The sequence below is a fragment of the Sus scrofa genome, chromosome 11, assembly GCF_000003025.6.
Source record: "Sus scrofa isolate TJ Tabasco breed Duroc chromosome 11, Sscrofa11.1, whole genome shotgun sequence".
Lineage (NCBI taxonomy): Eukaryota > Metazoa > Chordata > Mammalia > Artiodactyla > Suidae > Sus > Sus scrofa.
Window position 1 is genome coordinate 69,996,317 of NC_010453.5, and position 12,004 is coordinate 70,008,320.

General features: G+C 44.9%; 1 protein-coding gene across 4 annotated transcripts in view; it reads right to left on the reverse strand.

Annotated features, from left to right (window-relative positions):
- The window catches only part of NALCN (sodium leak channel, non-selective), a 312,666-nt gene that overhangs the window by 285,962 nt on the left and 14,700 nt on the right, over positions 1–12,004 (reverse strand). For all 4 annotated transcript variants that reach the window (XM_021065878.1, XM_021065879.1, XM_021065881.1 and 1 more), the window contains exons 2-3: positions 5,289–5,436; positions 1,994–2,176 (exon numbers count right to left, since the gene is read on the reverse strand). In XM_021065878.1, coding sequence (XP_020921537.1) covers positions 1,994–2,176; positions 5,289–5,396 — 291 coding nt within the window. In that variant the 5' untranslated portion in view covers positions 5,397–5,436. The remainder of the gene's footprint in view (positions 1–1,993; positions 2,177–5,288; positions 5,437–12,004) is intronic.

Consider the following 12,004-nt stretch of genomic DNA (forward strand, 5'->3'; position numbering starts at 1 on the left):
CAGGTTCTCCCTCACTCTCAAAACAGAAATGCAAATTAAAACTACAGAACCGTCAACTGTTTCCCATGGCATTGATCCATTGGGAAAATGAGTCTTTTGTAGAATGTTCTGCATTCTAGATTTGGAAAATTGCTTCCTGGTGGATTTCCTTAATAGTTTCTGTCGGAGTTCCCATCAGGCTGGCAAATAGCAAAAAGTTTGACAACTTATTTTGTGGTGAACACATGGTGAAAGAGGCACCTGTGTATGTTCCTGGTTGACAGTCAAAAAGGTTCAGGGAATATGAAATAAACAGAAACTTTTTTTTTTTTTTTTGCTTTTCAGGGCTGCACCCATGGCATATGGAGGTTCCCAGGCTAGGAGACAAATCGGAGATACAGCTGCCGACCTATACCACAGCCACAGCAATGTGGGATCCAAGTCGCATCTGTGACCTACACCACAGCTCATGTCAATGCCGGATCCTTAACCCACTGAGCAAGGCCAGGGATCAAACCCACAACCTCATGGTTCCTAGTCAGATTCATTTCCGATGCACCACGACGGGAACTCCAACAGAAACTATTAAAGAAAGCCACCAGGAAGCAAGTTTCTAAATCTAGAATGCAGAACATTCTACAAAAGACTCATTTCCCACTGGATCAATGCCATGGAAAATTTTCTGTGGGGCATGTGTGCCTATACGTAATAGATTTAAAGAGACTTAAACGTGATTTTAAAATATAACAAATATACTTTGTGCAGTCTGAGTTCTCAAAGAAGCTAACTATAAAAGAAAATATTTTAGACAATTGAGGAATTATGAATACAGATTGGCTATTAGCCTACATTAAGAAATTATTGTTAATTGTGCTAGATGTAATATGTAAAAAAAGATTTTATCAGCGATGCATAAGGAGTTTCTGAAATGATCGGATTTCTCAGTTTCATTAAAACGAAATAGAACTGGGCAACTATTAATAACTGTTGGTGCTGAGTTATGGGGATTCCTTACAACTACGATCTCTACTTTTGTGTAAATTTTCAAATTTCCACAATAAAATGCTTTTTAAGCATTGCAACTAAAAGTGCATGGTCTGTGGTCCCTCTTTTTTAAAGCGCACAATTGAATTACCTATAAAGAGAAGCAGCGAAATTGACCCAACAACTACATCTAAGGCACTGCCTTGTTAAAGTCTTGAGGTCCTGCTACTCGGTAAGACCCTCTTCCGTCAACACGACCTAACGTGAGCGGCTGATAGAGCCGGTAGATGAAACAGCTAGGATTTGAGTCAAATCTGTCATTTGTCAGACCCTAATTCGCATTCTGCTATTTCATTGTACCACTGTCTCCCTGAATAGCACAATTCAAAATTCTTTAGAGACAGCATCATCCTCATAATATTTGTAGCCTTAGCGAAGGTTAGTGTTACGAAGGATGACATATCCCACAACAGAAATACGCTCCCTTTTCCTCTTCTTTCTTTTCCTTTTTCTTTTATTTATTCTTTTTCTGTCTCCCAACAGTGCCAATTTCATGCTACACATTCCTTTTCTTACAGTCCTGGAATTCCTTTCCATCTCAAGCGCTTTCTTTTGACCTCTTTATGGCGTTAGAAGGCCTCCGGTAAAAGATAGCCCGCTGATTATCATCACACTGCAAATTCATCCCATAAATCCACAGGTGCCTCCCTTGGGTGAGGTGGTGTGATCTGCCTGCAGGGGGGGCGTGAGGAACCCCTACTCTGGCCTTACTGAAGCCAGTGGTGGGACCATCTCACTCCTTCCCAGAGACTCCAAGGCTTTGAGCCTTCCATGATTTATTTCACTTTGAAAATATTCTTCTGTATCACATTTCCACCAAATATCTGGAGTTACACCCTTTTTAAAAGGACTTCAATGTTGATGAAATAAAGAGATGTTTTGCTTTACTGAAATGAGTGGAAAAATATCACACTGATTTAGAGTTTCAATGCCTTCGGGGTTCTAGTTGAAATAGCACAGAAACACTCACCTTGACGATGCCCCGGATATGCATTTTCGCTATCATCTCTGCCGTGTAGAGAAACATCAAGAGCGTGTCCAGCGTAAAGGTCACGTACTGAAGAGGAGGGTAGTGTTCGAAGGTCATGGGCGTGTTCATACAGACGGAAATGACGCTGATGATGGCACAGATGCGCAGCAGAGAGTGAACCCACTGCAGAGATGGTCCAGAGTTATTATCTGATGCCATGAAACATCCTGGGCTTGTGCTGTGAACTACACTCTTTGGAAAACATAATACTGAGAGGAAAATATTTTGCCAGCAGGGAGAACAGGAAGGAATCCAATGCATTACAGACTTATAAGGTGCTAAATATTTTCACATATTTCACATCATTTAATTCTCAAAGCAGCCAATGTCCACAGGAAAACACGAAGACTCAGGAAGGTTAAGGGGCTTGTCTGTGGTCTTGCATTAGTTAGAACCAGAGGCTCGCTGTGAACCTCGTCAGGCTACCCCGGTGCCTCTTATATGTTCCAAGGCACAAGGCCACAACATAGGGAGATTCTGATTCAATTTAAACAGGTAGAAACTTAACGTGCTATTACATTTTCACTTGTTTAATGTACTATGAGCACCCGGACTCGGGGACCACATTATAGTTACTGCAACTTCCTTGAAATCTAACACAGTGGCCCATCTTGGTAGACCCCAAATGTTTCTTAAAATAAATGAGTGTAATCCTTCCCATATTTAGGGTTTTCTTTTTCTTTCTTTTTTTTTTTTTTTTTTTTTTTTTTTTGGTCTTTTTTTAGGGCCACACCCACAGCACATGGAGGTTCCCAGGCTAGGGGTCTAATCGGAGCTGTAGCCTCCGGCCTACACCACAGCCACAGCAATGCCAGATCCGAGCCGCATCTGCAACCTACACCGCAGCTCACGGCAATGCCAGGTCCTTAACCCACTGAGCAAGGCCAAGGATCGAATCGCAACCTCATGGTTCCTAGTCGGATTCGTTTCCACTGTGCCATGACGGGAACTCCTAGGGTTTTCTTACTGTTGTATCGCATATGTAACATCCTTGGATAAAAATATACTTTAAAATCTGCTGTCATCCTATATTTTCAAAGGTTAATAATAAAAGAACTTTCCTTTTTACTTTGGAGAACAAATTTTGTACAATTTTAGCCCAGATTTCTCTTCCCAAATGCCCCAAAATACGTTTTTGTGCCATTCTGGCACTGTGCATGCTGAAGATTTTCCTTAACCCTAACATAAAGATGTAGGAATTAGAAAGATAAATGTGCATATGTGTGCGTATGTGTGTAGGACATAAAAGGTTTATCCTAACACCTAGGATAACGCACATAAATGCCTCTGCATGCGAAGCCCACAGAATTAATACTATTATGTAATTAACGAGTACACCATTCCTAAGCAGAATTTCCATCTGTTATTTATTGACTATCCTGCGTATGCACAGGCCACACAGTAGACGGACCTTGCAGCTACACAAGCTAGCAAGCACCCAGGATGAAAAACGGAAAAGCTTGTCAGAACTTTGAGGAGGCTCAGACATGTGTAGGCTGGTGAGTGGGTTGTAATATTAATCTGACAGTTGTAATATCTGAGTGAAGACATAATGCTGCTAATTCTATAGCATATAAGTCACTGATGATTAAATACATTTTAAAGGTTGATGTACTTTTCATGCCAATTAGGAAAGCTTCAATAAACATCAGCATGTGAATTTAGCCCCCTCCGGGCCTCCAACACAAAGTATTTAATCACATAAAAGAACACCCAAGGATAAGTTCTCCCACAACACAACTGTTTTGAATTTGAAGAACAAATTCTCATTAAGCATTAATTGTTCTAGTTAGTGCTTCCAAGGTGACATCTATAAAACTCCCTTCTTCAGAAGTTCTCAGAAAGCTCTGTACATGGTGGGGCCGTAGGAAAAAGTTCGTGCTTGATTTCTCTATTGGGTTCAAATTCTCTCTCCCAGGAATGGAAGACCTACTATGTGTCAGAAGTCATGCTAGGCTCTGAGGACACAGTAGTGGACACAGCACCATTCTGACTCATCACGACGTTTCAGTCTGACATGCATAACATCTGGTTTTATGTGCAACAGAATGTCTACTTCTGTGTAAGTGTCAAGGAGGGTGAGTGGGGAGAGAAGGGCTTCATTCCCTCTTCGGCGGGGAGGGTCCAATGGGGAAACTTTCAGAGCCTATGGGGGCAGGGGGACAGCTGAGCCAGTCTCCATGGGTGAGGGGCATCTGACTGAGCTGAGCTGCTGGGCAAGGGCCTCCAGGCAAAGGAAACAATCTGAACAGGCTGGACATCTTGGAGGAGTAGGACACCACGGCTAAGTGGACAGTGTGTCGATACAGGAAAGGGCAGCTGCTGGACAAGCGAGATCAAAATACAAAGAGCCTTGCATGTAAGACTCATGCATTTTAATTAGCCCTGTAGCTAACAGGGAAGCATTTTAATCTGCGTTGTAGGCAACAAGGATGTTTCCATGACTATAAAGCAGGACGACGTGAGCAGAAATGTGGAAATGAATGTGAGCAGGTGACAAGCAGTCTGGAGGGCAGATTCGAGGGGACAGGACGGGGACCAAGGCCCATCGTCTCTATCATGGTCAAAGAAAGGAAAGACTGGCCGCAAGAGCAGAGGGATCTTTCCTGACGTCAGCCCCTGTTGGGAGGTGGATAACGGAGTTTGTCCTACGTGGGAACATAGGGCTGAGTCTCGTGCCTTTCTGCCCCCAGCTCTGGCTGCGAGACTGGCGGGTACCAGGACCCGTGGTGTAGCCGGTCTTCCCTCAAGTTCTCATCAGCTTAATTAGGCAGAGAGGGTGACAAGGTTCTTCAGAGACACTACCCACTAGCTCATTCCCCTCTACCTGCAGCTCCAAAGGAGACCTTTAATTCCAAACATGATTCTCTCCTCGGAGTCATGCGTGGGGAGCACGTCGGGCCAGGAGGTCTGGTAGAACGGCTTAGTCACTTGCTCTGCGGCTTTGCGGGGGCCTGACAGGTGGCGTGATCTCAACACCTTGTGACCTGGAGGTTGGCACGCACAGAGGGGAAGAGAGGGGAGCAAGACCGCCATGCGGTGTCTCCTCTATTATAACTCATGGGGGCACCTCATTATTTCAAATCCTCTACTTGCAGACTCCGAGACTCATCCATATTCAACTGCAGCTCACACGGAGGTCTCAAAGCTAAAGGTACCTGCATTTTGAAAAAAAGTGAATCAAGTATCCTTTATACCCGTGTCTGCTTCTCCAAACTTGACAAAAGCGACTTACTGGCTTGTTAATCCAGAGTATGTCCGCGTTGTCCGACAGAGATTCATCAGGGCCAAAGTCAGTGACCGGCTGGGCCTCCACCCTGGAGCTCTGCTTCCTCTTGAGCATGCTGACGTTAGCTCGGGAGAGCAAGTTCAAAAACCACAGTCTGGGAGAGGGAAGGGAGAGTGCATTAGGCCCCAAACCACCTTAACCCCATCACACACAAAAAAATGGACGGCATCACGCATGCCTATGCATTTGCTAATTACACCCATGTTCCATTAGCGGATATATGATAGATACACGCAACTAGACATTTTTAAAGGATTTTTAATATCAATGAAAGCTTGAATTTTTTTTTCTCTCAACCCAACAGATCCTCTTGTGCCCTTCATCAACAGTTTGTGTGGCCAGTTTAGACATCACTGGTCTGGTGTAACTGGGAAAATAGCTTTGCCTCTGAGGTTTCACATGTTGATAGGAAATTTCTTGAGGTCTCTGTTCAGATATCTAGAGCTTAAAGGAGGTCTGTGCCAGAGCAGAGCTGACCAATCCAGATAAAATAAATACTCTGATCTTTCTCAGGACTTTTCCCTGAGGGCTAATTTAATGTGACGCTCAGACATCTATTTCCAACGATTGTCTTGGATCTTCCAATTTTGTGCTTGTCGTAGACGAGGAAAGCCAGAGAGAATGGGACAGAAGCTGCTGTAAATGAAGTGGGGTTTTTTTGTTTTGTTTTGTTTTTTTACGAATGACTTGACTGTTTTAATTCTTCTAGCTACTCTGAAATATATCCAAATCACGCTAAAGAGGGAGATGAGGAGATGCCCCCTTGCTGATTAAATTTCCACAATTCTGAGTCGTCTTCATCCTACTCCACCTGTCACCTCCCTTTAGCCATTGCTACCACCTTCCAGAATCCAGCAGCTACCGAAGGGGGGCCAACCGCACATCAAGCCTTCAGGATGCAAACAACAAATAGGTGCTATAAAGAGGGGGGAGGTATCGTTGAGGCAGGTGGTGCCTGAGCATCCCCGCATCCACAGAGAGACTCTGCCTTTGATTCACGAGTCACACCTGGATTGAGTCTTTTTTTTTTTTTTTTTTTTTTTTTTTGGCTTTTTAGGGCCGTACCTGCAGCATATGAAAGGTCCCAGGCTAGGGATGGAATCCAAGCTGTTGCCACCAGCCTAAACCACAGCCACAGCAACACCAGATCCGAGCCGCGTCTGGGACCTACACCACAGCTCAGGCAACGCTGGATCCTTAACCCACGGAGCAAGGCCAGGGATCGTACCAGAGTCCTCATGGATACTAGTCAAGTTTGTGACCCTGGAGGCAGACCAGGAACTCCCTGGATTGAGTCTTAAAGGAAGAAAAGGAGCTAACTTTTTTTTTTGCTTTTTAGGGCCGTACCTGCAGCATATGGAGGTTCCCAGGCTAGGGGTCTAATCAGAGCTACAGCTGCCAGCCTACGCCACAGCCACAGCAATGTCAGATCTGAGCCTCGTCTGCGATCTACGCCGCAGCTCACGGCAACACCGGATCCTTAACCCACTAAGCAAGGCCAGGGATCAAACCCCCACCCTCGTGGTTTCTAGTCAGATTCATTTCCACTGTGCCATGATGGGGACTCTGAGGAGCTAACATTTTTTAGGTATGCACCATGTTCTGGGCACGTAGTGATGACGTTTTATTTAATCTTTACAACTGGCAAAAGAAAGGCAACATCTTGCCTTTTCATGCAAGCATGAGACATTTCAGCCTTGGGGCAGCCAATAACTTGGCCCAGGCCACCCACGCAAACTTGAACTTCAAAAGAAGCTCTGCCTACAGAGTCTAATGTGGTTATGGTGGACTGAGTTGATGCTGAGGAACGATTAAGAGAATTTATAGATGCAGGTTAGGGAAGGTGAAGGTTCCCCAGGCAGCACACAGCCTTGACCAAGCCACATCAGGAAAGGCGCATCCTATCACCAGGAAATCACCCAATCACCAGGAAGATGCACTGGCTCTGCTATCTGCTGCTCCTTGGGGCTGGAGAACGAAGCCTAACCAAGCACAGGGAATGAATGCCACCCAATCCTCGAGGGAGCGTGAGAAGAACATGTTTGTCTATGTGTAAACACAGGCAATGTTCGCTGGGAAGGAGAACACAGATGCTCAGGAGCAACTGCCTTTGATCCGACTCCCTATGTTCAAGTTCACGCTCCTATGTCTGTTCTTATTGCACCGACGTAGCTGGGCCTGCCTGGCCCTCCTATTCCCAGAAGAAATCAAGCTAATTGGCTTTAAGATGCGATAGGTATTTCCAGGCTGTCTTGCCCTGAATATTGGATGTGAATGTGGGTTTTGCAGGAGGCTGCACTAATTAATTTTATTTTACATAATTGGAGTTAGGGACTCTTGACATCAATATGTAAATATATGCAGAATATTCAAAGTATGCTTGTTCTCTGATTTACTGTTGCGGGGGGAACATCTGGTGGCCTCAATTTGGGATGCTTCTTGAATGACAGTCTTCAGCGTGCCCAAAAACGGGTTACAGAATCTTTTGGGAATCCTTCAAGATTACACAAGGCAAAGGCAGAAATAAGGAGCAGTTTTACAACGTTGTTCGAAGATGATGTAAGAAAAATTTATAGGCCTATGTACTGGCCATAATATCTTTTCTATTGAGCCAGTGGAGACCTATGGATGGTCCTTTATTGCTCTTGTGATCTGGCCATAAGCTAAGGTCTGAAAAATTTTTGATGTATATCTGTGACATCTTCACACATCAATTCCATTCACCTTTTGTTGTAAATGTCACATCTGAAGCCAACCTGGTTTTTTGTCTTTTGCCTTTTTTAGGGCCGCACCTCCTACAGCATATGGAAGTTCCCAGGCTAGGGATCAAATCGGAGCTACAGCCGCCAGCCTACACCACAGCCACAGCAACACCAGATCGGAGCCGTGTCTGTGACCTACACCACAGCTCACAGCAACACCAGATCCTTAACCCACTGAGCGAGGCCAGGGATCAAACCTGTGTCCTTATGGATGCCAGTTAGATTGGTTTCCACTGAGCCACAACGGGAATCCCGTGGAGTCATAATATTTTAAAAAAACAGTCATGCAGTGAAAAAAAATCCTCAACAATTAGCTCCTGAATCTTTGAGATTTTTAGCCAGTTTAATGATATTAAATACCATAAAGTAGCAAAAATAAATCTGACTCCCAAGCCTACCAAGAATCCCAAATGAGGCAATTCATTTCAATAATTTCCCTTTATCTGCAGAAATATTGATTTAGACATTCATTCATGTTGAATCACTAGAACTGAGTACAGCAAACCTGATAAAGACCAGCAGGAATATTTAAGTATCCTAGGCAAGCTTCGTATTTCAAAAGAAAATGGTTTCTGTGATTCTTAGCCTTATCACTATCATGTGTTTATAACCTCATATATTTGTTCCTCTGTTTACAGAAGTGTCTCCCATAACGCAGGGCACTAGGTTTGACAAGCACGGCTACATATTCAAATTAACTGGTATTTAAGTAGCTTAAGAGCAGGAGGAGGCAGCATCATTACAATATGTTCATTGATGGACTGTCTACTTGGAAACTAGTGGCAACTCGGGCAGAAAACACGTTTTGGGTCACCAGCTCTCTTTGAAATGGTTAACATCCAGTTTTGCATTCCATGATAGCAGTGTTTTATTTCTATCAGTGTATACTTTTCCTGAGGTCACTCCAGCTTGCTCCTGACCAAAATAAAAGTAACATATTCATTCTTCTGCTGTGAGGTCCTTGCAATGCTGTGGGTCATCTCTTGTCCTTATAACTCTCTTGGGTTTGCTTTAGGCTTTTGAATCTTCCATCTTCTAAATTATGGTTTCCAGCATGTCCTCTGCTGCTGTCCCATGTGCCTGTCCTCTGTACTAAAGCCCTTCCAAGAGCGTCTGTTCTCAGCTTCCATCACCATCTGCTGGTGTCCTGCAGCCTCTATTACGGAGTCAGGAATCTACACGGCTTCAAATGGAGCCATTCCAACGCCATCATCACTTGCTGATCAACAGGACAGGGGCTACGCATCAGACATCCTTTTGTTTCACTCTCAACTCCCAGACTGCACCTGAACTTTTCCGGTCCCCACAGGCAGATCCCCCCATGTGCACAGATGCCCTTGTCACAGTGACGTCTCCCCTCCAGCCCCATGCCACCTATTTCCAAGGCCTCTCTCCCTTTCCCCCCCCCCCTTACCAGAGCTCTTTCCAGGCCATAGGACCTCAGGTCTGGCCAGCCACATACATTGCCTTAATATGTCCTGTCCTTTTGATCAGAATCAAAAACATCCCAAACACTGACAAGGTCTCTCCTGCAAGCCAGACAATCTCGGTCGTCCTCTGGTCTCCCACTCATTCATTCATTCATTCACACAGAAAGACTGTGCATCCACAGTGGTACCGGCACGGCCATGTGTGCTGGCCATGGAGCAAATGAAAAAAAAAAGACGTAGAGGAGATGATAAATTAAAGGTGAGCCTCTGCCCACCACGCACTCAACTCATTCTGTAACCTTGACTTGTTGGTTTTCTTATTCTTTCACTGCCTTATCGCTAGCTCCACACCAACTCCCACTGAGCAGTTGATGCCCAGCATGCATGCCTCTGTATCTGTACGACCAGACACATGAGATGCATACAATGAGCCAGGACAGCCAACCAACTGGTCCTTTCCTAGACCTCAAATACCTACACCTTACATTTAAATTAGAAGACAATCATTTTCTTTTATGGGTTTGTGGCAGAAAAATGAGAAAAAAAATTTACATGAGAAACAAGATGAAAACCATCAAGAATTCCACTTCTAGGAGTTCCCGTCAGGGCTCAGTGATGACCAAACCCGACTAGTATCTATAAGGATGCGGGTTCGATCCCTGGCCTTGCTCAGTGGGTTAAGGATCCGGTGTTGCTGTGAGCTGTGGTGTAGGTCTTGGATGTGGCTCGGTGCGTTGCTGTGGCTGTGGCTGGCAGCTACAGCTCTGACTCGACTTGGAGCCTGGGAACTTCCATATGCCGTGGGTGTGGCCCTAAAAAGCAAAAAAAAAAAAAAAGATTTCCACTTCTAGCAACTCAATTGTTTTGGCGAAGTATTTCCTGAGTACATACGTCATGCCAACCCTCAGCCAAGGTGCCAGAGAGAGAGTGATAATCAAACATGCTCCCTCTCCTCCTGAAATTTCCTTTCGCTGGGGCGCTGACGCTCCAGTGGGATACAGAGTGCATCTCTTTTAGTATTTTCTTTTCCATACACTGAATGTTACTATATGTTTTCCATGCATATATTTAAGTACTTGTGCTTAAACTCTATTTTGTAACCAGCTTTTTTTAAAAAAAAAAAAATCTAGCCATATCCCGTGACATCTTTCTCTGTCGATAAATAGGCAGGCACAGAAAACCCTAACCGTTCATAAATACAACCTTCAAACATCTGCCTTCCTCATCTTTCCAGTCTCCTAAGCCCATTCACCACCTTATACAGACGAGGCCCTGCCGGCTAAACAGATACAAGCACATCTTCTAGATGAGGCACACGTGTTCAATCTGCAGTGGAGAAAGTTATTGCTATGCATTTTGGGAGACAATTGAATTTGATGTTACCAAATTTTTTCCTTTTTTTTTTAGGGCTGATCTGCAGCAAATGAAGGTTCCCAGGCTAGGGGTCAAATGGGAGCTGCAGCTGCCAGCCTACAGCACAGCTTGCAGCAACACCGGATCCTTAACCCACTGAGCCAGGCCAGGGATCAAACTCAAATCCTCACGGATACTAGTCGGGTTCTTAACCTGCTGAGCCACAACAGAAACTCTGATGTTACGAATGCCTTCATTTGAGCGTTACAAAATTCTGATTTCAGTATTTTTCCCTCTCTCTTTTTTTTGTAAAATGGTCACAGAATCCCAAACAGCAAACTATCCTGTATCTGTATCCAAACAAGAGGTTCCTGCCTTTCCCATACACATACAGGAACCTCCCACTATGCTTTAGTACATTAGCATATTAATTTGAAAACAAAGGTGATGCTTATCCTTCAAGCTAAAACTGCTAAACGTCATTGTTTCTTTAAGTTGGGCTGTTTTTGTCTGGCCAAATTTGTGTGTGTGTGTGTGTGTGTGTGTGTCTTTTTGCCTTTTCTAGGGCCACTCCCACGGCATATGGAGGTTCCCACGCTAGGGGTCTAATCAGAGCTGTAGCCACTGGCCCAGAGTCACAGCAACTTGGGATCTGAGCTGAGTCTGCAACCTACACCACAGCTCACGGCAACACCGGATCCTTAACCCACTGAGCAAAGCCAGGGATCGAACCCTCAATCCTAGTTCCTAGTCGGATTCGTTAACCACTGAGCCACGACGGGAACTCCTGTCTGGCCAAATTTTCTTCCTGACAGAGGACATGCCCATTCAGAACAAACAAATACAGCATCATACATTTTATGCCTTGCTTTCAAATGAGGGAGAAGCCCACTGGATTTGTCTTATTTTCTGTTATCCAAAGTCCTCCTGCCCTGCTTCACACTGACCTGGCACTGGCCCCTCCTGCAGCTCCTAGGGCACCTGGAGCCTCAGGGCCTGGGTGACTGTGCCTCTCTCTGCCCAGCTGGGGGTCCCATCACTCCATCTCCAAGGGCGACACTCCTCCCCGAGTTCTTCAGGCCCAGATCATCTTAGTGCTTGGCGCTGGGCACCAAGC